Raw genomic sequence first — 26,754 nt, 5'->3', positions numbered from 1 at the left:
TGGGAGTTCGGTCCCTCCCACCCTGCGTGGCGGCTTGCGCACTTGCCGCGTTAAGGTGTGGTTGGAGGAAATAGCCTGCGGTGTGTGTCGGACGCATCAGCAATGAGGCCCTGACCCCTGCAGGCTGGGCGGCCTCCCCGAAACTGTTTCGTTAGGTGAGTGTTTTATTTTTTTTTTTTTTAATATTTATTTGGCTGCACTGGGTCTTAGCTGCGGCGCGTGGGATGTTTAGTTGCATGTGAGAATCTACTTCCCTGACCAGGGATCAAACCCCGGCGCCCTGCATTGGGAGCGGGGAGTCTTAGACACTGGACCACCAGGGCGGTACCAGCTGAGTGTTTTTTAAACTGCAGTTGTCAAGATCAGTTTAGTGGGTCGTGGCTAACACTTTTTTCTTTTTGAGTAACGTGCAGTGCAGAGTTGGGGCATACCCTGCTCGCCCCTCGGATCCACCAAGTTCTAACCCAAGTTCGTGGGGTCCTTCCCTGTCCTATCATTAGGACGGAGTTCAGCCCAGTTTTGCGTAGGGTCAGTCCAGCCAGACCCAAGGGCTAGCCAAGTACAGGCACCGGGGCCCTGGCAGACAGGCAGGAAGGGAGTTAAAGGCCCTGGTGAGCTGAGCTCAGAACACGTGCGGGCAGTTGTGGAGGGCAGACATTGAAAGACGTGTGTGCACAAATACACGCTCTGAGGAGGGCCGGGAGAGAAAGGAACACAGGGGACCTACTTTAGCCAGGGAAGAGCTGAGCTGGGCAGTTTCCCTCAGCTAGGAAGGCTGAGGTTTTGACCTGCTCACCTTCCTTGCCTGGAAATTGTACCTCTCTCCACTTTCACCTGAGGTGAAGCAGCAGGTAAAGTACTTCCCAGAGCACTTGGACCACAGCAGCACCAAACACATGGCCTTTCTCTGCCCCTTCTGCCCCAAGGATGGCCTGACTGACGTCTTCAACTGAGGTAACCAGCTGGTGTTAGCAGAACAAATCCCTCCCCTTCTCTCCCTGAGGCCATCCATCCTGGCTGAGGAACCAGCTGGAGGGAGCCAAGGTAAGTCCAAAGGGAAATGTTTTTGGAGAGCCCACACAGGCATGTGAGTATATCACTATTTCCTATTTCAACAATGGAGTAAATGGCTCCAGATGCACGGCTGCAGTTGTCATCCATTTCCCCCAAACCAGTGTGCCCTGACTTTGTCTTCTCCAGGTCTCAGTTCTGTTTCTGGGCCTTCAGGTCCTGAGATCAGTCTCTGATGTGGGACAGGGATACAGCCACTCCTCCCAGGCAGCTGGCAGCAAACATGAGAGGAGAACAGCAGAGAGGTGGGGCCAGCCATGGGAGAACCACACTTCCAGGGCCCAAAAAGGCAAAAACAGACAAGAGCAGAGGTGCACCTGAGAAGAGTGGGATGGATTCTAAAACTGGGACCTGAACACCTGGGCTGGGTAGTTGCTATACATCAGGGAACGTTCCATGGAAAGGGTTAGGAGGAGAGCCAGGGAGGCCACACACACACCTCCAGACCACAGGGTCTCTGGAGCACCCCAACAACCCCACAGAGGGCCAGTGAGCACTGCCACAGCCCCAGGCTTTCTCAGGGATCTGCCAGTCACCCAGCACCCTCCCCCACCGTGTTGTGCTTAGGGCAGCATCTATGCCAACCGGGCTTGGGCAACTTTCTCCAAAGCTCCTGGGGAAGGACTAGCTCCCTTCTGAGTCTGGTGATATGACTTTGGAGATGGTCATGTCTGGGGTCAGATCCTGATGCTATCACTGTGTGATTCTGGGCACGTCATTTAACCTCTCTGAGCTAAGTTACAACTGTGTTAACACACGTAGCTACTGTGAGGATTAGATACAGTGCATGTAACATGACTGGCCCTCGGTAGGAACTTAATAAACAGAGCAAGTCATTGTCATTGCTACCACTGTTAATTCTTCTCGCTGACCCCTGCTTGCTGTAGAAGACAGGGCTGTAGACAGTGCAACTCTCTGTCCTGAAGCATGACGCTATAGCTTCCCATTACCTGGGTGACCCTGCTCAGGCCAAAGCTCCCAGATGCAAGAAAGGATACATCATGTCCTGTAGGGGTGGCTGGGCCGTGGAGGCCCTGGGGGAAAGACCCTCCAAGGAGGCCTGCAGGGTCTGGGCCATGCTATGATCAGCCAGGAGGCCCATGCTCTGGACCTGTGGGGAGAAGAGGGTAGGGAAGACAGGCTTTCTCAGTGCCCACTCCATAGAGGCCCTCTCTACCCTCCACCCCCTGCACTCCTAACCTCCCATTGGCTGCTGTGGCTAGAGCTCCCCACCTCCACAGGGAAGATGATACAGAGGGTCTGGCCTCACAGTGGCTAAATAGCATCCCCTTTCCACCCACCTGCAGGAAGAAGCCACGCAGAGCCTGGAGTGTGGTGCTGGAGAGGGTAGAGAAGTCAGCCAAAGCTGCGCCTTGCAGAACATGGCCCACCTCTTCACGAGAGAGGATGCTGCTGCTCCGGAACCGCACAAACTGGCCCCGGGAGAGAAGGCCCAAACATGTAGTGATTCGGCATCTCCTTCATTCACAGGTATTTGCTGTGCCCTGCCAGGCTCAGCACTGGGCTGGGGGCATGGATCTGAAGCCCACAGAACTCTGCCTTCAAGAGCTCAGTGTTGGTAGGCAGGGGTGGGGTTGTGTCACAGGAGGGTGAGGTAATGAGGAGGATTGCAAGACCCTGAGAGTTTGCTCTGCTGACCCCTTCAGTCCCGCCACTCCTACCGTGCCCCTCACACTAGACTATGTGTGGTTACCCAGACACACCACCACATTCTCGTATATCTGCTGTTCTCACTTCAATACTGTACCTGCAATACTTTTCCTTCTCTTTGCCTATTAATCCTTCAAGCCTCAGCTAAAATGTTACCTTCACTGCTGAATGTTTTCATTTTATTTAAGAAATACAGGCATTAACTGGGTGCTTACTATATTCTTACTCACTTCTCCCTCACAGCTCTGGCAGAAGCAATTACTCTTTCTCGGGTTCCTACACCAACCATTGATTTATTCATTGATCCACTTTACTATCATTCACAGGCTTGCTGCCTTGTTTTTTCAGTGGGCACTTACCATGTTCTAGGCACTTAGCATTATCTTCTACTCTTCCATTAATAACCATATTTTAACTATGAATTTCCTTGTCTTATCTCCTTCTCTAGACTGAGGGACCTTTAAGGAAGAACATTTGGCTCACTGACATCTTTGGTACCTAGCACAGGATCTGGCAGGTGGTGGGCAGGCCTGGTCAATGTTTCATGAGTGAATGAGAAAAAATGTCTGGGTAGTCTGGGCAAAGGAGATGTGGGCATTCAGAGGAATTCTCTAGGCAGGCTTCTTGTAGGGTGAAGGCTCATCCAGCCCCTCTACCTTCTTGGAGGATGGCATTCTTCAGACCACAGGACCATCCTTTCTGCACTTACCAGGGTCATGAGCCTCAAGATCTCAGCTCTGAGGAAGGAATTCTCTCCAGCATCCAGGAGGGTAAATAGCAAAAACCGATTCCAGGGCTGGGAGGCCACATGGAGTGCTATGGGAAACACCAGTCAACCGTGTGTTATTAATGCTGCTTTTCCAAAGGCCTTGGAACATTGCTAAAGAAAACTTTCTCCTATTGGCTCAAAAAAGGGTTGCTCAGCAAAGGCAGGGCATTGGACAAGCTGACCCCGGGGCGTTTCTTTCTCCTGGGCTTCTATCCACCCATGCTGCCTGGCACAGGGAGACCACATATCCCACTATTGTGGGAGGCAGGCAACAGGAAGAGCTCTGCCACTTAAGAGCTATGTGACCTTGGTTGGGGCAAGTTGCTTAACCTCCCTGAACCTCGGTGTCCTCATCTGTATGATGGGCATGGCAGTGCCCTTGCAGTATTGTTAAAAGAATTAAACAAAATGAGTGTGAATCAGGGAGCTCCCTGGTGGCCTAATGGTTAGGATTCTGGGCTTTCACTGCCATGGCCTGGGTTCAATCCCTGGTTGGGGAACTGAGATCCTGCAAGCCACATGGCTTGGCCAAAAAAAATGAGTGTGAATCACAGAACAGAGGATGGGAGTCTGGGGTGGGAGGGTGGCAGGTGCTGGCCCCGTCCAATCTCCCCCATGGGAACATCAGAGAATGGGGAGGGTTTCTACCGACGTCTGGACTCCGGGCATGCAGGTAGTCAAGCAACGCCTCCAGGCAGCCGACACAAGCGTGGGACAACAGAGGGTCCTTCTGCAAGAAAACAACAAAAACAAAAACCCCACAGAAGTTTACGTCCGGTTTTGCTACCAGTGGATTTTGGTGCCAACCAAGAAAAAAACATTTGGTTTTCAAAACAATTTAGATTTCAGAATTTCAGATTTGGGATTGTGGCTCTGTAGATAATCAAGAAATGTTTGTTGGTTTCATCTCTCACCCACACACACAAAGCACGGTGCTTATACTGATGATTTACCTACATCTGAGAAACTGTTTTGCTTCAGAAAAGGATGGGCCCTGGGCCCCGTTAAGAGATTCACAGATTACAGATTCTGTAAGAGCCACACAGTTTATCTAAGCCAATGCATGTAAATCTTTTTGTAAAGCAGCAGAACCTTTCATCAAACAAAATTTTATGCTCTAATAAGCATAAGAAAAGAACTTAGGGTTAGGGAGATGCAAATTAAAACCACCTTGAGATACCACTACACACTCATCAACAGCTAAAACTGACAGTACCAAGTGTTGGCAAGAATGTGAAGCAACTGGAACTCTCATGCACTCCTGATGGGAAGGAAAAATGGTGCAGCCACTGATGGCAGTCTGATGGCTTTTTTTTTTTTTAATTAATTTATTTATTTGGCTGTGTTCGGTTGTCGTTGCTGCACACGGGCTTTCTCCAGTTGCGGCGAGCAGGGGCCACTCCTCATTGTGGTGCACAGGCTTCTCATTGTGGTGGCTTCTCTTATTACGGAGCATGGGCTCTAGGCGCGCAGACTTCAGTAGTTGTGGCACACAGGCTCAGTAGTTGTGGCTCATGGGCTCTAGAGCTCAGGCTCAGCAGCTGTGGTGACAGGCTCTGTTGCTCCGTGGCATGTGGTTCTTCCCAGACCAAGGATCGAACCCATGTCCCCTGCATTGACAGGAGGATTCCCAACCACTGTGCCACCAGGGAAGTCCCAGTCTGATGGTTTCTTATAAAGTTAAACATACACTTACCATACGTGGTAGGCAGAATTTTAAGATGGTCCCATGACCTTTGCTCCCAGATGTTATTCCCGTGATTAGGTTACATTACATGGCAAAAGGGAGATTGTTTGGGTGGGCGAAATCTAATTACACCAGTCCTTTAAAAGCAGAGTTTTCTCTGGCTGGTAGCAGAAAAAGAACCAGAGAGTCCAGAAGTGTGAGAAGGACTCAACATGCATTGCTGGTTTGAAGATGGAGGGGCTGTGTGAGAAAAAATGTGTGTAGCCTTAAAGAGCTGAAAGACCCACCCACCCCCAACAGGAGGATGAAGTAGATTCTTTCCCAGCTCTCCCAGATAAGCACCCAGCCTGACCAATACCTTGATTTCAGCTTTGTGAGACCCTAAGCAAAGAACCTGGTCAAGCCCACCCAGACTTCTGACGTAGAGAACTGTCAGATAATAAATGGGTGTTGTGTTAAGCCATTACATTTGTGATATGTGGTTACACAGCAATAGAAAACTAATATGTCATTTGACCCACCAATCCCACTCCTAGGTATTTATCCAAGAGAAATAAAAATGGATATTCACAAAGACTTGTACTCCAGTCTTTATTCATGATAGCCAAAAATCTTTAAGTCCCAAATATCTGTCGGTAGGTGAGTGGATCAACAAATTGTGGAATAGCCACATAAGGGGCTACTACTCACCAATAAAAAGAAATGAAGTACTGATAACACAACAATATAAATGAATCTCAAAAGCATTAAGCTAAGTGAAAGAAGATAGACACATAAGACCACATACTTTATGATTTTATTTATGTGGAATTCTAGAAATGGTAAAACTAGTGCCAGAAAGCAGATCTGTGTTTGCCAAGGGTCAGTGAAGGGGAGAGGGGACTGACTAAACACGGGTCCAAGGGAACTTTTTGTGGTGATGGAAATCTATACCAGGATTGTGGTGGTGTTTACAAAACTGTATATGTTTGTCAGAACTCATCTACTTGTACATTTAAAATCAGTGAATTTTATTGCATGTAAGTTATATCTCAATAAAACTGATTTTTTAAAATGTAAAGACAAACTAACAACACCAACAAAAATCCTATGCTCTCATGCTATTCTTTGGAAGGCAGCAACCTGGAGGTTAAGGTATGGGGCAGACTTGGGTTTGAAGCCTTGCTTGGTCACTTACCATCTGTGTGATCCTGGCCAAGGTTACTTGATTTTGCTAAGTGGGGATAAAAGGATTACTTGGGCTGCCGAGAGGGTAAGATGAGCAATGCATACAGAGGGTTTAACCAGTGCTTGGCACAGAGTTAACACTCAAAAAATGGTGACTATACTGAAGGAAAAAAAAAAAAGAAATCAGTTGGAAATTAATCCCAGGCAATGACTTGTTTATTTATGTATTTATACTATACAGGTAAATCATAGGATAAATATTCTTCCCACTGTTTAAGATTGTACTAAGATCCTATACTAAAATAATTCTGTTATATTTTTTTAAAAAATGGTGACTATCTTAGTGAAACGTATAATAGGGGAAACACTCTCGCTCTTTAACAACCCCTAAGTCTCCTTCACAGGATCTGTAAGGTCTTTAAGACCTACAGTTTGAAGTGGTTGAGCTAATTCACTAACCTCATTTTACAGTTGAGGAAACTGAGGCCCAGAGAGAAAATACTTGACCTGAGGACACCTGAGTGGTAGGTGGCAGGTCTAGAAACAAATCCTAAGCCTTGTGCCCTTTCTCCTTCTCTAATCTAAAATTAACTCTTAACCAGTGGGCACTTCCACCCTTTTCCCAGGTACCTAAGATTAGCCAGTTCAAAAGTAATCTCTCCTGTGGAGCCTTCCTTGATTCAAATAATAGGTCATTTTGCCATTAATTATAATTTCTTGTGTTTCCTACAATCTGTGAGTGCTTAAATGGCTGAAATGGCATCATATTCATTTCTGCGTCCTCATTCACTCATTCAACAAACATTACTGAATGCCAATTCTGTGGGAGGCTTTATGCTGGGTATTGAGTATAAGGGAATCATTTTCCCACTCTCTGTTTTGAATATTAAAACAGGAACTTCAGCCCTTTCAGAAACATTGGAGAGAAAGCATTTGCCCTTCCTCCTGCCTCTAACTGGCTTTTCCTCACCCAACGAGAGATTTATCTAACAAGTGAGATGCTAGCTTAACACCTACTGAGCCATCAGGGCAGAACTAAGGTATTAAAGGTCATGCTCCCATGAACTCAGGCTCTTAAGATCTTGGCCAGCTGGCTAAGTGTCCAACATGGACATTATGGAAATGCAAACACAATTTACCTGCCTATGGGCTCCGGGTCTGGCCCAAGGGAAGGAGGGTAGTTAAAAAATCCTTTTGGATAAGATATGATAAAGCAAGCATAGTAAAATGTTAATGGTAGAATGTACATGGTGGGTATATGAGTGTTCACTGTAAAATTCTTTCGTCTTTGCTGTATGTTTGAAAAATCTCAGACTAAAAAAAAGCCCGTTCTGACCTTAAGTCCCAGCTACATTCTACTATGGTGTTTGTCAGCAATAAAGCTGATGCTTTGGTTCTCATTTGATTCGTGATTTCCCAACTGGATTTGAACCCACAAGGGGAAGGAGACACAAAGATTAACCAGACACAGTCCCTACCTTTGAGGAGCTCACAGCCTGGGGAAGACCGATATGAAAATGGGAACTCACAACAGAGAGAGATAAGTGCTGTACGTGATAGAGGTCTGATCCATGAAGAGCACAGAGCCTTTGAAAAGATGTGCTGGCAGGACAAGACTCGGCATCCGCACAGCCCGCACAGGGCCCACTTCAGGAGCCTTCTCTACATCCTCACATTTCCCCACTTCCCCCAACCTGTGCACAGGCCCAGTGGGGATCAATCCTTGAACATAATCTCCCACAATCAACAGCCATATCAAATATGTCTGTCATTATCTGGGCGGCCAGCGGAGACCACTCATATCAAGGCCCCGCCCCCCCCCCCGAGGAAGTCTCTGCAACTCCTCTCACTCGTTTGCAGTCCACGTCTAACTAAATCAGCATAAACATCTGGGGCCTTGGTCACCCTACAGTGACCAGCTCATATTTGAAAATAACAGACAATAAGCTCCTTGAAAGAGAAGAAGGTCTCAGGGAATCATGGGTGGGAACGGGCCAGAGGGCCAAGGACAGGGAATGAGTCCATATCAGAGGACGAAATTGTGCTGCCATCAAGATCAATCCCATCTCTGATGCCCCCTACCCTCGGGGACCTAGGACAAGTCACTTGATATTTCCAGCCCAGCTCAAGCACCTCCCCCAGAAAGCCTTCTCTGACAGCAAGCCTCACAGTCACCCTACACCAGCCTGTAATGTACGTCCTGTGCCCCCACTGTGCAGTGCTTCCCTTCAACCCAGCACTGCCCACTCTGTGTTAGCACCTCTTATCCACATGGCATCATCCACCGCCCCCTGAAACTGTTAACTTCTCAAAGGCGGGAATCTGATCGATCTCCATGCCCCCACCACCCTTCACAGTATGTGACTGCTGGATAAACTATGATCTCCAAGAATCCTCTAAGCTGTAAAACACAAGCCCCTCTGAGGTGGACATCTACTGTTTTGCTTGTCCAGGATCCATTCCTCCTCCTTCTAAGAACAGTTTTCTCTTGCAGAACCATTCCTCTCTTATGTTTAGTCCATGCGAGTTACGGAGAGCTGACCATATGCCCCAGCCTCCAGGAGAGGACACTCACCCAAGGCAGGTCAATCAGAGCATCCCATGTTTTGGGCATAGTGACTGCCACATTACCAAGCCAGGCTAATGAGACTCAATTCTGGGGACTACGAGGAAAGAGAAACTTTCTTTCTGCTGGAAGGACATAAGCCAGGAGCTGCTGCTGGTCATCCTACCAATCCCATGAGAATAAAGCTGACAGAGAAATGCAGAGCCAAGAGATGGAGACAGAGTTCTGATGACACTGTCTGAGCCTCTGGGATCCCAGCTGTGCCTGAAGCCAGTTTTGACCCCTGGACTTCTCAGTTATGAGACAATTTGAGTTTCATTTCTGTCACTGAAACTTTAAAACCAGTCAAACCTCTCTCTAGGCCTTAGTGGGAATACCAGGATCTTGACAGGCAGCCACCCCTTTCTGCTGTCATCCTGGGAGAAGTAGGCTCCACTGCCAGGGTCCCACTCCACAAAGGCCTTACCTGAACCAGGAGGTTCTGCAGTCCGATGACCAGGGACAGCACTTGTGATGTTCCCAGTGGAGCCAGGACAGTGTCCTCAGGGGCTGGCGGTGGCTGGGCCCCTGAGGGCAGCAGAGCAACCAGGGCAGAGGAGAAGCTTTGTTGTAGGGCTGTCCGCAGGAAGCGTAAGATGGCAGCTGAAAGTAGAAAACTCCTTACACCCAGTTCTTGCCTCATTCCCCACCTCCCCACCAGCGCTGTCACAGGTGGAAGACCACGGGGATAATAAAGGGGTGACCACGGACTGGTCTGGGTGGGGTGGTCTCATCTCAGAATCTAGGGGAAAGGTTTTTCTTCTCCTGCTAGAGGCCTTTGGTCCCACACCTGAGAGCAGCGCAGCCTTTTTCTTCGGAAAGCTGAGGGCCTTCAATACTTGGTCCAGTTCCACAGACAGTGTCTGATGAACCTGGCAGGGCAGAGGGTAAAGGGATAACCCCCACATTCTGGGAGCTTGGGCAGAAAACCACCTGCTACAATATCTCTTTTACCCCCCCTACACATACCCGCTGCATCCAGAAGGACAGAGGAGGCCACACAGAGTCTTGTGAGCCTCACCGATCCTGGATTCAGGAGCTTGAGGAGGAAAATCAAGCCCAGACCTGGAGAACCCTGCTTCTCCCAAGTGTCCCCCATCCTCAGAGAGCTCCTGCACCAGGGAGTCTTTCCCAGCCTTAGCTGTGGGTCAGTCTCCTCTTCAGCCCACCAACCACCTAACTCAGATCTGGAGTCCAATGGCCCAGAATCAAAATCCTGGCTCTGCCACTTGCCAGCTATATGGCCGTGGGCAAGTCACCGCACTGCACCTCTCTCAGCCTGCCTTACTTCCTTCACCTATGAAAAGGGAACAGTGCCACCTGCTTTCACTCTCTCCAGAGCTCTCGTGAAGAAGAGCTGAGGACCAGCATCGTGAATGTGCTCCTTAATGTCAAAGCAATGACCATACTGAGGGGTTAGTTTGGGTGACAGGTTCAAAGCTGTGAGTCTGCTCTGCTCTACTTACCCAGAACATACGCTGCCTGAAGGCAGCTTTTCCTCTACTTGGATCTACAAGTGCTTGGCACAAAGCAATTCCTCAAAAATGCTTGTTAGGGCTTCCCTTGTGGCGCAGTGGTTAAGAATCCGCCTATCAATACAGGGGACACGAGTTCGAGCCCTGGTATGGGAATATCCCACATGCCACGGAGCAACTAAGCCCGTGCACCACAACTATTGAGCCTGCGCTCTAGGGCTGGCGAGCCACAACTACTGAAGCCCGCGCGCCTAGAGCCCGTGCTCCACAAGAGAAGCCACCGCAACGAAGAGTAGCCCCCGCTCTCTGCAACTAGAGAAAGCCCGTGCACAGCAACGAAGACCCAACACAGCCAAAAAAAAAAAAAAAAATGCTTGTTAGCTGGTGGAATTGGCAGGTTCCAGGCAGAAGAACCAACTTGTATAAAGGTATGGAGATGCCATACTAATCTAAGATGTAAACAGAGGAAGCTGTGTGTGGAGGTTATATGGGAACTCTGTGCTATCTGCTCAGTGTTTTTGTAAATCTAAAACTGTCCTAAAAATAATAGCTATTAAAAATCAACCAAAAACAAACAAAAAAAGTACTGAGATGTGAAAGAGCACAGTTGACTGGGAGAAGAGCAAACACTTGGTCAGAAGACAGGAAAGGAGGGTAGAATGGCAGAAAGTAAGGCTGCAGAGGGGCCTGGTAGGAAGGGTCTCAGCAGCCATGAGGAGAACAAAAAGGCTGCTGAAGGACAGTGAGCAGAGGGTAAGTGTGGACAGACCGTGGCCATAGGGATAGGAGCGGTGGAGCAAGGGAGAGGCTGGACGCCAAAAGACTGTGAATAGGCCATATCAGTGGTGAGGATGAATGATCAGGCCTGAACTAGGGCAGAGGGGAGAACTTAAGAGTAGAGGTAGTTACGTAATTGGCTAGTTATGAGCTGAGGGCCAGGGCAGAACCAAAAACAAGGTGCAGGCTTCCATCCAGGCAGGTGACTGCAGGGGTAGGGGTGGGCCCGATAGCCGCACATAGGAAAGTAGGAGAGGTTCCTGTCCCAAATCAACCCCATTGGCAACTAGCTGAGGATCTGCTATAGCGTAGATGTGCCACAGCTTACTGAAACCCTAGAGGCCAAACTTGAAAACTCACTTCACTTCTACACAAATGAGTGTGTGCCTGGCATTAGATTGGCACAGAGCTGGGCACAGTGTGAGGATACCTCAAAGGCTAGGAGATGGTTTCTGTCCACTAGGGGCAGCCAGCCTTAGGGAGGAAACACCTGAATGTGAAGCAGCCCACAGAGGAGCTCATGCAGGGCACTAGGATGACAAGGTCGTACAAGAGGGAGGGGCTGCGAGGAAACGGGGTGCTCTGTGGATATGTCCATGGCCCTCCTGTTCCCTGCATCACCTTCTCAAACGGTCACATGACAGCTTACACAGTATGGCACTCACAGCTTGCCACCCACAACTTCAAGGTCACACGCTGGATTCTGCCTTCTTGTCCAGTCTGACAGTCCATTCCCTACACTCCAGCCACGCAGTACCTCACCACCCTTCAAATTTATATACCAAGTCTTAAATTTGTGCAGCTTCAGGCCTGTGCTCATATCATTCTCTTTGCCTGGAGCACCCTTCCCCCACTATTTTAGCCGGGTACAGTCTTGCTTACCTTTTAGGGCTTTGCTTAAAGATTACAACACAAGTTCCCCAAGTCTGGGGTATACACTGTACTCATTTTTTATTCCTCTGTGCCTAGAATACAGCCTGGCATGCAGGCGATCCATGTGTGCTAAATGGATTAATGTAAACCAACTTGACAACAGCCTTGAATGTTTTTTCCCTGTTTTGTAGGCAAGGAAAATGAAGCTCAGAGAGTTAAATACCTTGCCAAGGTTACACAACTAATAAGCCACAGATCTGGGATCAGAACTCAAGATCTTGTCACTCCTTGAGTGCCACCCATGCCCCAAAGCAACAGGGGTTAGAAACTAACCTGCAGATTGCCATCGTGCTGCTGGGCAGAGAAGGAGGCAGTGAGCAGCCAGGCGGAGCAGAGGAGCTCGGTCCTGGGAAAGCCCTCCTCAGCCCAGGTGAGGGCCAGCGTCTTCTCTAGAAGCTCTATCAGGGCCGTGCTGCTCAAGAGCACTGCAGCAGCTGTAGAGGGTTGGGCAGGGTAGGCGGTGTTTAGTTAGCACCCGATGGGTGCTTCACACACACATGGTGAATGAACAAAAGGATCAGCTTAAGGCTCTAAGTTTCATTTTGGAACCACAGGTTACTGGAACCAGAAAGGACCTTAGGACCATCCGATCCAGCCACACACACCCTTTTTAATTTTTTTTAGATGGAAAAACTGAGGGCAGCAAGGGCCATAGACACTGACCAGCACCCTTCCTCTTCACTATGCCAGCCCGGGCCCCAGCACCTCTTTTCTGACTGCCCAGCGTGGTCTGATGAAGGCTCCAATACAGGAAGTTGAAGGAGGGCTGCAGGATGTCCGTGTCAGTGGGACTGCATTTCCCACACAGCTTGCTCACTGCAAGAGATGAGAGTGCCCTGGAGCCCCAGTGCTCAGCACTCCATGGCTTTAGCACACACCAGCACTCACACTTCTTACAGCTAGTGGCCCTCAACTGGCTAATTTCAGATGTCAGTCTTGGGGACCAAGCACAAACTAAGCGCCCCTGATATTACGGCCAATGGAAAGAAACAGTGACAAACCCGAAGATATGTTCACACCCTCCATCTGAACAAACATCAGGCAAGCAGCCCACAGCTGCACATTAGAACAGACTGCACAAGTGTAGGTGGTCAAAAGGCATCCTATGACAGCGCTCATGCCAGCACAGACTCCAGGTTGGAGAGTCTGCAGAGGTCACATAGGCCAACCTGCCACCATCAGCAGAAAGAAGATCCAGTCTCTGAATTCCTCCAGCAACAGGGCACTCACCACCTTCACAAGGGAGCTCTGTAACCATCAACGTGCAGTTCCCTAAACTTGCCGTATTCTCTCTCTCACATCACCTCCATCTGGCTAACTCCTTTCCTCCTATTCAGCAATCAAGATGCAGCTCAACGTTCACCTCCCTCACGAAGCCTTAATCTCTCACAAGATTAAACGCCTCTTCATGCTCTGCCAGCCCTCAGCGAGCAGTTACTACACTGTAGAGTAGACATCTACAGAGCACATCCCTTTCCTCTTGGGAATTACCACTCCTTGCTCCCCCGCCCCTCACCATCCTAGATATGAAACCTACCTAAGTCTCCATTCCCTTTTTTTTTTTTTTTTTTTTTTTGCGGTACGAGGGCCTCTCACTGTTGTGGCCTCTCCCATTGCGGAGCACAGGCTCTGGATGCACAGGCTCCGTGGCCATGGCTCACGGGCCCAGCTGCTCCACAGCACGTAGGATCTTCCTGGACAGGGGCACGAACCCGTGTCCCCTGCATCGGCAGGCAGACTCTCAACCACTGCGCCACCAGGGAAGCCCCCCTTTTTTTATTTTTTTAACTCAAACAGAAAGTCACAAAAATTATAATCATCCTCATCAGTTCATTCAGTCCCATGTAATTAATTTTTTTTTCATCTTAATCTTTTGTTAGCACTTTTAGGAATTCATCAGTTTTCCATTAGAGTTCTGAAAATGCTTATTCATTCAGTTCAGCAATATAGTCAGTTACCAGAAACCTGTACTTGTCAGAGTCTTTTCCATGAATCCTTGAAGATGAAACCCTTTTATAGGAACATTTTTGCAAAAGCATCAGAGTACACCCAGAACGGTCTGTAAATGACAGAAGACTTAAAAATGACCACGGTTAAAGATTTGATGAAAGTTCATAATAATGCAATTGACAGGGAAATTTGGTTATTTCATGAGATATACATTTTAAAATAATAACTAGAATTATGACTTATTATACCAGAACACATAAGATTTTTAGGAAATTCATGTAATGTCTGAAACATTCATATTAACATATTTCCACACAGATAACCCAAAGAAAGTTTAGTATTACTATTTAAAAGTCTTTTAATTTAATTTTATTTATTTTTTTATACAGCAGGTTCTCATTGGTCATCAATTTTATACACATCAGTGTATACATGTCAATTCCAATCGCCCAATTCATCACACCACCATCCCCACCCCTCCGCGGCTTTCCCCCCTTGGCGTCCATATGTTTGTTCTCTACAACTGTGTCTCAACTTCTGCCGCGCAAACCGGTTCATCTGTACCATTTTTCTAGGTTCCACATACACACGTTAATATTCGATATTTGTTTTCCTCTTTCTGACTTACTTCACTCTGTATGACAGTCTCTACATCCATCCATGTCTCAACAAATGACCCAATTTTGTTCCGTTTTATGGCTGAGTAATATTCCATTGTATATATGTACCACATCTTCTTTATCCATTTGTCTGTCGATGGGCATTTAGGTTGCTTCCATGACCTGGCTATTGTAAATAGTGCTGCAATGAACATTGGGGTGCATGTGTCTTTTTGAATTATGGTTTTCTCTGGGTATATGCCCAGTAGTGGGATCGCTGGATCATATGGTAGTTCTATTTTTAGTTTTTTAAGGAACCTCCATACTGTTCTCCACAGTAGCTGTATCAAGTTACATTCCCACCAGCAGTGCAAGAGGGTTCCCTTTTCTCCACACCCTCTCCAGCATTTGTTGTTTGTAGATTTTCTGATGATGCCCATTCTAACTGGTGTGAGGTGATACCTCATTGTAGTTTTGATTTGCATTTCTCTAATAATTAGTGATGTTGAGCAGCTTTTCACGTGACTCTTGGCCATCTGTAGGTCTTCTTTGGAGAAATGTCTATTTAGGTCTTCTGCCCATTTTTGGATTGGGTTGTTTGTTTCTTTAATATTGAGCTGCATGAGCTGTTTATATATTTTGGAGATTATTCCTTTGTCCGTTGACTCATTTCCAAATATTTTCTCCCATTCTGAGGGTTGTCTTTTCGTCTTGTTTACGGTTTCCTTTGCTGTGCAAAAGCTTTGAAGTTTCATTAGGTCCCATTTGCTTATTTTTGTTTTTATTTCCATTACTCTAGGAGGTGGATCAAAAAAGATCTTGCTGTGATTTATGTCAAAGAGTGTTCTTCCTATGTTTTCCTCTAAGAGTTTTATAGTTTCTGGTCTTACATTTAGGTCTCGAATCCATTTTGAGTTTATTTTTGTGTATGGTGTTAGGGAGTGTTCTAATTTCATTCTTTTACATGTAGCTGTCCAGTTTTCCCAGCACCACTTATTGAAGAGACTGTCTTTTCTCCATTGTATATCCTTGCCTCCTTTGTCATAGATTAGTTGACCATAGGTGTGTGGGTTTATCTCTGGGCTTTCTATCTTGTTCCATTTATCTATGTTTCTGTTTTTGTGCCAGTACCATATTGTCTTGATTACTGTAGCTTTGTAGTATAGTCTGAAGTCAGGGAGTCTGATTCCTCCAGCTCCATTTTTTTCCATCAAGACTGCTTTGGCTATTTGGGGTCCTTTGTGTCTCCATACAAATTTTAAAATTTTTTCTTCTAGTTCCGTAAAAAATGCCATTGGTAATTTGATAGGGATTGCATTGAACTGTAGATTGCTTTGGGTAGTATAGTCATTTTCACAATATTGATTCTTCCAATCCAAGAACATGGTGTATCTCTCCATCTGTTGGTATCATCTTTAATTTCTTTCATCAGTGTCTTATAGTTTTCTGCATACAGGTCTTTTGTCTCCCTAGGTAGGTTTATTCCTAGGTATTTTATTCTTTTTGTTGCAATGGTAAATGGGAGTGTTTCCTTAATTTCTCTTTCAGATTTTTCATCATTAGTGTATAGGAATGCAAGAGATTTCTGTGCATTAATTTTGTATTCTGCAACTTTACCAAATTCATTGATTAGCTCTAGTAGTTTTCTGGTGGCATTTTTAGGATTCTCTATGTATAGTATCATGTCATCTGCAAACAGCGACAGTTTTACTTCTTCTTTTCCAATTTGTATTCCTTTTATTTCTTTTTCTTCTCTGATTGCCGTGGCTTGGACTTCCAAAACTATGTTGAATAATAGTGGTGACAGTGGACATCCTTGTCTTGTTCCTGATCTTAGAGGAAATGCTTTCAGTTTTTCACCATTGAGACTGATGTTTGCTGTGGGTTTGTCGTATATGGCCTTTATTATGTTGAGGTAGGTTCCCTCTATGCCCACTTTCTGGAGAGTTTTTTCATAAATGGGTGTTGAATTTTGTCAAAAGCTTTTTCTGCATCTATTAGGATGATCATATGGTTTTTATTCTTCAATTTGTTAATATGGTGTATCACATAGATTGATTTGCGTATATTGAAGAATACTTGCACCCCTGGGATAAATCCCACTTGATCATGGTTTATGATCCTTTTAATGTGTTGCTGGATTCTGTTTGCTAGTATTTTGTTGAGGATTTTTGCATCTATATTCATCAGTGATGTTGGTCTGTAATTTTCTTTTTTGTAGTATCTTTGTCTGGTTTTGGTATCAGGGTGATGGTGGCCTCATAGAATGAGTTTGGGAGTGTTCCTTCCTCTGCAATTTTTTGGAAGAGTTTGAGAAGGATGGGTGTTAGCTCTTCTCTAGATGGTTGATAGAATTCACCTGTGAAGCCATCTGGTCCTGGACTTTTGTTTGTTGGAAGATTTTAAATCACAGTTTCAATTTCATTACTTGTGATTGGTCTGTTCATATTTTCTATTTCTTCCTGGTTCAGTCTTGGAAGGTTATACCTTTCTAAGAATTTGTCCAATTCTTCCAGGTTGTCCATTTTATTGGCATAGAGTTGCTTGTAGTAGTCTCTTAGGATGCTTTGTATTTCTGCGGTGTCTGTTGTAACTTCTTTTTCATTTCTAATTTTATTGATTTGAGTCCTCTCCCTCTTTTTATTGATGAGTCTGGCTAATGGTTTATCAATTTTGTTTATCTTCTCAAAGAACCAGCTTTTAGTTTTATTGATCTTTGTTATTGTTTTGTTTCTATTTCATTTATTTCTGCTCTGATCTTTATGATTTCTTTCCTTCTGCTAACTTTGGGTTTTGTTTGTTCTTCTTTCTCTAGTTCCTTTAGGTGTGAGGTTAGGCTGTTGTTGTTTTTTTGCGGTACGCAGGCCTCTCACTGTTGTGGCCTCTCCCGCTGCGGAGCACAGGCTCCCAGACGCGTAGGCTCAGCAGCCATGGCTCATGGGCCCAGCCGCTCCGCGGCACGTGGGATCCTCCCGGACCGGGGCACGAACCCGTGTCCCCCACATCGGCAGGCGGACTATCAACCACTGCGCCACCAGGGAAGCCTGGTTAGATTGTTTATTTGAGATTTTTCTTGTTTCTTTAGGTAGGCTTGTACAGCTATAAACTTCCCTCTTAGAACTGCTTTTGCTGCATCCCATAGGTTTTGGATCATAGTGTTTTCACTGTCATTTGTCTCTAGGCATTTTTTGATTTCCTCTTTGATATCTTCAGTGATCTCTTGGTTATTTAGTAACATATTGTCTAGCCTCCATGTGTTTGTGTTTTTTACGTTTTTTTCCCTGTAATTGATTTCTAATCTCATAGTGTTGTGGTCAGAAAAGATGCTTGATATGATTTCACTTTTCTTAAATTTACTGAGGCTTGATTTGTGACCCAGGATGTGATCTATCCTGGAGAGTGTTCCATGTGCACTTGAGAAGAAAGTGTAATCTGCTGTTTTGGGGTGGAATGTCCTATAAATATCAATTAAATCTATCCGGTCTATTGTGTCATTTAAAGCTTCTGTTTCCTTATTTATTTTCATTTTGGATGATCTGTCCATTGGTGTAAGTGAGGTGTTAAAGTCCCCCACTATTATTGTGTTACTGTCGATTTCCTGTTTTATAGCTGTTAGCAGTTGCCTTATGTATTGAGGTGCTCCTATGTTGGGTGCATATATATTTATAATTGTTATATCTTCTTCTTGGATTGATCCCTTGATCATTATGTAGTGTCCTTCCTTGTCTCTTGTAACATTCTTTATTTTAAAGTCTATTTTATCTGATTTGAGTATTGCTACTCCAGCTTTCTTTTGATTTCCATTTGCATGGAATATCTTTTTCCATCCCCTCACTTTCAGTCTGTATCTGTCCCTAGGTCTGAAGTGGGTCTCTTATAGACAGCATATATATGGGTCTTGTTTTTGTATCCATTCAGCAAGCCTGTGTCTTTTGGTTGGAGCATTTAATCCATTAACGTTTAAGGTAATTATCAATATGTATGTTCCTATGACCATTTTCTTAATTGTTTTGGGTTTGTTTTTGTAGGTCCTTTTCTTCTCTTGTGTTTCCCAGTTAGAGAAGTTCCTTTAGCATTTGTTGTAGAGCTGGTTTGGTGGTGCTGAATTCTCTTAGCTCTTGCTTGTCTGTAAAGCTTTTGGTTTCTCCATCAAATCTGAATGAGATCCTTGCTGGGTAGAGTAATCTTGTTTTTAGGTTCTTCCCTTTCATCACTTTATTAAGTATATCATGCCACTCCCTTCTGGCTTGTAGAGTTTCTGCTGAGAAATCAGCTGTTAACCTTGTGGGAGTTCCCTTGTATGTTATTTGTCGTTTTTCCCTTGCTGCTTTCGATAATTTTTCTTTGTCTTTAATTTTTGCCAATTTGATTACTATGTGTCTCAGCGTGTTTCTCCTTGGGTTTATGCTGTATGGGACTCTCTGTGCTTCCTAGACTTGGGTGGCTATTTCCTTTCCCATGTTAGGGACATTTTCGACTATTCTTCAAATATTTTCTTGGGTCCTTTCTCTCTCTCTTCTCCGTCTGGGACCCCTATAATGCGAATGTTGTTGCGTTTAATGTTGTCCCTGAGGTCTCTTAGGCTGTCTTCATTTCTTTTCATTCTTTTTTCTGTTCTGCAGCAGTGAATTCCACCATTCTGTCTTCCAGGTCACTTATCCGTTCTTCTGCCTCAGTTATTCTGCTATGGATTCCTTCTAGTGTAGTTTTCATTTCAGTTATTGTATTGTTCATCTCTGTTTGTTTGTTCTTTAATTCTTCTAGGTCTTTGTTAAACATTTCTTGCATCTTCTCGACCTTTGCCTCCATTCTTTTTCTGAGGTCCTGGATCATCTTCACTATCATTATTCTGAATTCTTTTTCTGGAAGGTTGCCTATCTCCACTTCATTTAATTGTTTTTCTGGGGTTTTATCTTGTTCCTTCATATGGTACATAGCCCTCTGCCTTTTCATCTTGTCTATCTTTCTGTGAATGTGGTTTTTAATCCACAGGCTGCAGGACCGTAGTTCTTCTTGCTTCTGCTGTCTGCCCCACCATTCACTTTTTTGGCAGCCACAGTACACTTTACTTTACTTGGCTTGTGGTCAACCAGACAAGCAGGCCTCCCAACCATACCCTCACCTGTGAACTACAGTCCTCTACCCTCAATGCTCTCAAATAAAAGTACTCCAGGGTTATACGTAAATGTATATTCACTTCACGTGTATGTTTCAGCCTGTTATTTCTCCCTGTTAGAGGCCCTTTCTATTTATTTATTTGGCCACACTGTATGGCTTGTTGGATCTTAGTTCCCCAACCAGGGATCAAACCCATGCCCCCTGCAATGGAAGTGCAGAGCCCTAACCACTGGACAACCAGGGAATTCCCTAGAGGCCCTTTTTTTTTTTTAGTAGATTACTGCTTTTTTTTTTTTTAAACATCTTTACTGGAGTATAATTGTTTACAATAGTGTGTTAGTTTCTGCTTTATAACAAAGTGAATCAGCTATACATATACATATATCCCCATATCTCCTCCCTCTTGCATCTTCCTCCCACCCTCCTTATCCCACCCCTCTAGGTGGTCACAAAGCACCGAGCTGATCTCCCTGTGCTATGTGGCTGCTTCCCACTAGCTATCTATTTTACATTTGGTAGTGTATATATGTCCATGCCACTCTCTCACTTCGTCCCAGCTTACCCTCCCCCTCCCCGTGTCCTCAAGTCCATTCCCTAGAGGCCCTTTTGATGGCTGTTTTTGTCACACACAGACCTCCGTCCCAGCTGAGCATCACCCTTAACCTGATAAGATAGGCAGCCATGACCAGCTCCACGTCAGGCCTGGAGGCTCTTTTTGAGCTAGACACTGATCTTCTCATGAGAAGCCTTGGGCTCCAGGCAGGGAAAAAAACCATCCTCACCTGTGGCCACCTGACAGTCAACAGGTACTGAAGACACACCATTTCTCCTATTAATTTCAACCTTGCTTCAACAAATCTTCCTGAGGGTACTGCCTATGAACTAGTGACCGCATTAATGAGCAATAAAAGGTCCTGAGAGGTTTGAAGTATGGGTAGAAAAGAGGCCTAGAGAACTGTGACTGGATCATCAGATCCTGAGTCAGCTGTGGGGTGAAGTGGAAAACTGAGCTTGTGCCAGGAAAAATGAAGATACATGGATTGTACCCAATGAAGGCCTACTCTGTGCCAAGCATCCTGTGGCATTTTACATGTACGGTTATTTTTGTATCAACCTAAATCAGGTATGCACTATTATTTTACCTATGAGGAACCAAAGGCTCATAGAGGCTAGGTGACTGCCCAAGGTTGCATAATTAGTGACTAAGCTGAGAACAAACCCAGGCATTCCTGATTCTGGAGATTGTCACAATGATTTTTTTTTTTTTGATTTTCCAAACATTACCAGAGAATGAGCAGAGAAAGATCTGGAAGGTCCTTTATCAAGAAGCCCACAGAAGATCAACCAATCAGGGAACTGTGCACGAGCTGATTGCATACCCTGCAACCCTCCTCCCTCACCTTGCCTTTAAAAATGCTTTGCTGAAACCCTTCGGGGAGTTCAGGGTTTGGGGGCATGAGTCCCCGTTCTCCTTGCACGGCCCTGCAATAAACCTCTCTCTCCTCCAAAAAGAAAAAAAAAAAAAGCCCACAGGAGTAGACTGACCCACTAGCTTCTTACAAAAAGATGAAAGGGTGGAAGAAAGGAACAAGGCCAGCACCACTGAGAGCACACCCACAGCACGCCCAGCCCCAGGCCCTCAGGCACTGTCCCAAGCAGCCAGAGCACCTTGGTGAAGGAGCTTCATGGCCATGCTGTCCAGTTCTTGCTCTGACTCATTTCTCAGCTGCACTAAGGAGAGGAGGCTCAGCAGCAAAGGCAGGTTCCCCGAGGCTGTGAGAAACAAGGAGAGCTGGTCAGGTGGATTGATCAGATCACCCTAAGGTCAGACAGGCACCCACGACCCACCAGCGGTAAATAGTCTGTTGGGATTTACCCCTGTTTCCTGTCTTTTTCCTTCTTCATTTAGAAGAGGGGCAACTGACATACTGAGTGCCAGCTCTGGGTTGGGTACCAGGAATTCATTATTTCACTTAATCATCCTAAAAATCATGTGAAGTAGGGATTGTTATTCCTATTTTGCAGTTAAGAAAACTGAGGCCCAGAGAGGCTGAGTGACATCTCCAAGGCCCCACAGCAGCAGGGCCAGGGCCAGGACTTGAACCCAAATCTCAATCCAGTGCTCACAGTCATTCCACTATGTGTTTCCAAGAAATCTCATGGCTCTTAAACACTATTATTAGTTAGTTGTGGCTCGTCCTTCCCTGAAAAAGAAAGACTCAGCTCTTCTAGATACCCTTAAACATACCTCCAAACTGCTGTCCTCAATCAGAACTGGACCAAGTGAGCCACAGCTCTCTACCTACTTCCTCTTAATTGCTTTGAAATTTAAAAATTCAACTTTCTGAGAGTAATCAGACCAATCCCAGACTTTCAGTGTCTTCATACTGTACCAAATATCAAGCTTCCTTGACTCCGGGGAGTCCCATTCCAGATTTAGAAACCATCCTTTTGGATCTCACCAGGAGCTTCCAATACATCACAGATCCACCCCCTTCCCAGCCCCTGCTGGCTGCTGCTGCCTCCCTGACCTCCCCAGTATTTACCCCTTTTTTCTTCCCAACTGGAGGCTGCCATTCCTGTGACAAACAGCTCTGAGCACATGCTGGGCAGGGTGGGGACATGCATGCATACATCAAACACTCTCACCCATGCAGACATTAAACATAAGCACACTCAAACCACACACACAAACCAAATATGTTGAGCACCCACTCTCCAATGAGAGGAAGGAGATAAAGTTTAGTTTGATGCCCCACTGTTCTGACTTTTCTTTTGCATAGAAAACTCTGATTCTCTCTCCTAGAGCAGACCTCATCAGGGCAGAGATGCCATTCTGTCTGACCTTCAGGTCAATACATGCCCCCAGCAGCTGCAGACTGACCTTCTGATGGGGAGGACCCATGTTCCACCAGCAGATGCTGTAGGATCAGCAGGAAGTGGCCTCGGATGAGACCACCCACTTGGACATCCTCATTCCTCCTCAAAAAGGTCCTCAGGACGATCAGTACCTTGCGGGCTGTGTCCACTGGACTGGAATAGATGAGGTCCTGAGCAGGAGAGAAGGAAGCCAGAGCTCAGAGGGCATTATGGTTAGGGACAGGTGGACAGTGAATAAGAGAGGAGCTGGGGAAGGGTCCCAAATGATGGTGTCACAGAACCTGGGGAAAGAAGCACTCACTCAGCATCTACCGTGCATCATCCTGTCAAATAAGTCTATCCTAAATAGGAGAAAATGAAGGCTCAGAGAGATTATGTGATGCGCCAAACTTCATGTAAGCTAGTAAGTGGCACAATTAGGATTTGAATACGGGTCTCCTAACTCCAAGCCCAAAGCTCTTTCTACTTTCTGGGATGCCTCTCTCTTGTAAATGGAATTACAGGGTCAAGAAGAGGTTATTTCAGAACAGGGGACCTGGGGGTGCCTTAAGGGAGAAGGGGGCAGGGAATGGAGATGTCACAGGGCAGGCAGAGGATGGGTTAGGACAGATTCAGGGTACAGGAAGGGAAGCAAGGACCAGATCAGGCCCTGTCTCTGCCATGGCATCTGGCTATTTCTGCCCCAAGGTGTAAAGGCCTTGGTTTCAGAAGGTGGGAAAGAACATTGCTTTTTATTTGCTTTCAGAGTTATTTTAATGAGTATATGTTAAAGGCAAAGCCAGCAGAAGCCACGCCAGAGGCTATCCTACTGATAGCTCCTGGCACCTTCCAGCTCAAACAAGCCAATTCCATTGGACAGGCCAGTTAGGGCTGGGTGTCACGAAACCAAGGTTACACACAGACTCCCTTTCCAGGGAAGACAACTTCTGACACAGAGAGACATGATTACAGGGCAACTGGCCAGACAAATCCAGATGGGCTGATCACTGGGTAGCGCAGGGGTGTCTGGGCCTGGCTCTTTAAAAACCTCTGCAGCTGCCAGAGAAACAACTATAATATTGATGAAATAATTCATATTTTATGGCAAGATGAGAAAAATTAACAAAATTTTTTTTCTACTCGTTTGGGCCTCCTCCCTCCCCTTTGGCGTATACTGTGCATCTGCATTAACCAGACCTCCTTAGGAGACAACATTCTTTTTTAATCTCATCAAGGGTCACAACGCACAACCCTTAGGGGATAATTTCCTTCCTAATCTTGTAAGGAGCCACGATGACCTGTGACCCACTACTTGCTTTGTACATGTAGATCTGGATTGTGTAAACTGTCAATAACACATCATTTAACCGTTTGTCTCAAAAACTTACATCACTGTGCTTTGACCTCTTACAGGCAGAACAGTCCTCAGAGCTTTCTTTTTTTTTTTGCCACACCACGTGGCTTGCGGGACCTTAGTTCCCCAACTAGGGATCAAACCCTTTCCCCCTGCAGTGGAAGCACAGAGTCCTAACCACTGGACCACCAGGGAATTTCCCTCAGAGCTTTCTGAAAGACTGTCTCCTGGGTTATAATCCTCAGGTTGGCTCAAATAAAATTTTCCATTTCTTTCTTAGATTGACTATTGATTAATTTTTGTTGACATTATCAATAGCAATCACTCAATTAGGGCCTGATAATGTCAGGTACTGTGCTGTGTTTAAACTGTAGTTGTATATTTGTTTATACATTATCTGTATCTTCATGATAACTCTTCCAGGTAGGTGCACCCCGATTTTTCAAATGAGCAAACTGGGACAGATTAAGTAGTTTGCCTATCAAGAAAGCAGTGGCATTGTAAGTTCTACTACACTGTGATTTAATGAAGGGCAGGGATGAGATTGGCTTCATTTTTGTTACCTTGTAGGGACTCAGAAAACATCTCTGGAAGGAAAGGATCTCAGAATGAGAGGGCTAGAGGTTCATTTCCACCAACTTTTTTTACTTTACAGAGTATGAGGCTAAAGCCCAGATGAGGTGTGATTTGCCCAAGGTCACAGGGCCCAAGGCCAAACCAGTTTCCCACTCCTGCTCCTTCACTGGCACACAGCTGCCTGACTGCCAGAGCTGGTCCCTTAGAAACCTGAGTTAGTAAATGTTAACAGTGCAAAAGGAAGGGGGCTACTTAGCATTTAGCAGCCATGCTGAATGTCAGGGGAAGGAGTGCACCCCACCATATGGGTCAGTGGGAAGGCTCTGGGTGGAGCATGGCCCACTCCACAGTCTCTCCTGTCCAGAGCTGTCCAGAACTCTCTGGGACTGGACCGACCAGAGGGATGTGGCCAAGCAGGGAACAAACAGAGCTTCTGTTTTTTACACATAAACAACCTACATGCAAGACCACGCGTTGATAAGAGTGGCAATTAACAGCTTTGTTTTCACCTGTTAATTACACATATCAAAAACAGAAATTGGTACCACCACATATTTTTAGACTCTTTCCTCTCCTGCGGCTAGAAGCTGGGGAGAAATGGTAGGAATTATATATACATGAACAAACAACAAAGCTGTTCCTTGCTACTTTTTCTTACCACTGATGTTTCTAGGATCTAATTTAGTGAAAAACTCATTAATTTAGGCTCCAGTCATGGTCATGATCTTTATTAGCTATATGACCTTGGCAATTCAATAAGCCTCTGTGAGATTAACATTATTTATCTGGTTCAGAGTCAGTCAATAATCAGTGAATGATAGTCTACCGTGTATAGCATATCACAAGTGTTCCTATACATTCTTTCATTTACCCCCATGTTATCTCCCTTATGCATGTGAGGAAACCGAAGCTCAGAGAAGCCTTCATCTTCCAGTTGTTAGTGGTTTGTTGTGTCTGAGTCTCTCACTGGCCCATGCGGCAGGGACTAGGTGAAATTCATCCCTATATCCCTAGTGCTCAAACAGCTCTCCCATTAGATGAAACACTGAATTTAGCTGAGTTTACTAGAAAGAACATTAGGGAGTCAAAATCTGGGTTTTAATCTCAGCTCTTGTAACCTTGGACAAATCTCTCTAAAACTATTTCTTCATCTGTTTAAAAAGAAAAAAATAAGATACCATGATTAGTATCTTTCTCAGAAGATCTGAATTTTTCTTTTTTGAGAGACTTAGATCTGTCCAGACCCCTAACTCAATAGGTCAGCAAAGATTTATAAGTACCTGTTATGTGTGAGGAATTGACCCTGAATACATTACCTGGCAAAGAAAATCCAGTATCTTAGCTCTGTCCATTGCTACTCTGCCTGGCATCCCATCTTTTCTTCTTTCCCTATGCACTAATGGTTTATTTTTAACCCGTTCCTTCTTCTCTTTTCTTCCTCCTCCAAGGAAGAATTTGAGCCAAAGCGTGAATGTGGCCCCTATCAAGCCAACACGTGTGTGATTTCACAAGACGACAGATCTTAGGGAAAAAGGTGAAGATTTAAGTCTGTGTGGGGAGTGTGTACATGAGAATGTGAATACAGACAGATGTAGGTACCTAAGGATGTGAGATATACAATATGCAGGTGTTATTTCCACAACAGTCACTCCAATAAAGTCAGGGAATCGTGTTTGTTGATGATAAGAATATCAAAGGAACACCCACTCTTCTCTAAAGGGCTATGTCATTCTTCCAGGACTAAGGGGTGGGGAGCCAAGTAACTGGCATTGAAGGCAGGGGTTCTAAAAAGAGTGTCTCATATGCTAGTGTGCTCAGTTTGGGACCTAAAACTAGTAACTGGTCACTAAATACAAATCGTCAAATGTGTAAATAATTTCCTTTTTAATATATATATATATATAAATTATAGGAGTCATCTCTATAATAATGAGGAAAAAAAGATGGAATTAAAGTCAGTGTGTTAGAAACTGCAGACAGCAGGCGGCTTACTTATCTAACTGATGTACCTGACAGAAATTATAGGAATGTCTTACTTCATAAAAAAAGCAATGGAATATGCAATAAACTCATGACAAAAAAATTCTGGGTATGCCTAAGGGAGGGTGTTGCACATGTAACATTATCCTGAGAGTTATGGTAG

The 26,754-nt window shown here is 45.3% G+C and overlaps 1 protein-coding gene and 1 long non-coding RNA gene across 3 annotated transcripts in view; one reads left to right on the top strand and one right to left on the bottom strand.

Annotated features, from left to right (window-relative positions):
• Window positions 1-27: 27 nt before the first annotated feature.
• LOC114885616 lies at window positions 28-3,997 on the top strand. 2 transcript variants are annotated; one of them, XR_003791143.1, is made up of 4 exons: window positions 28-155; window positions 927-1,044; window positions 2,379-2,562; window positions 3,191-3,997. It is a non-coding gene; the product is annotated as an uncharacterized LOC114885616 (long non-coding RNA). The 2 variants fall into 2 exon arrangements; XR_003791142.1 differs by having other exon boundaries at window positions 32-155; window positions 2,379-3,997.
• The window catches only part of MEI1 (meiotic double-stranded break formation protein 1), a 67,228-nt gene continuing 41,474 nt past the window's right edge, over window positions 1,001-26,754 (bottom strand). The window contains exons 21-31 of the mRNA XM_029205668.1: window positions 22,707-22,872; window positions 21,491-21,595; window positions 12,861-12,971; window positions 12,429-12,589; window positions 9,761-9,842; window positions 9,398-9,573; window positions 4,160-4,241; window positions 3,452-3,558; window positions 2,373-2,504; window positions 2,070-2,182; window positions 1,001-1,282 (exon numbers count right to left, since the gene is read on the bottom strand). Coding sequence (XP_029061501.1) covers window positions 1,237-1,282; window positions 2,070-2,182; window positions 2,373-2,504; window positions 3,452-3,558; window positions 4,160-4,241; window positions 9,398-9,573; window positions 9,761-9,842; window positions 12,429-12,589; window positions 12,861-12,971; window positions 21,491-21,595; window positions 22,707-22,872 — 1,281 coding nt within the window. The 3' untranslated portion in view covers window positions 1,001-1,236. The remainder of the gene's footprint in view (window positions 1,283-2,069; window positions 2,183-2,372; window positions 2,505-3,451; window positions 3,559-4,159; window positions 4,242-9,397; window positions 9,574-9,760; window positions 9,843-12,428; window positions 12,590-12,860; window positions 12,972-21,490; window positions 21,596-22,706; window positions 22,873-26,754) is intronic.

The sequence above is a fragment of the Monodon monoceros genome, unplaced genomic scaffold (assembly GCF_005190385.1).
Source record: "Monodon monoceros isolate NGI ecotype Baffin Bay Population unplaced genomic scaffold, NGI_Narwhal_1 Super_Scaffold_6, whole genome shotgun sequence".
NCBI classification, from domain to species: Eukaryota; Metazoa; Chordata; class Mammalia; order Artiodactyla; family Monodontidae; genus Monodon; species Monodon monoceros.
Note: the sequence above shows the minus strand (reverse complement) of the source record. Positions and strands in the feature narration are given on the sequence as shown.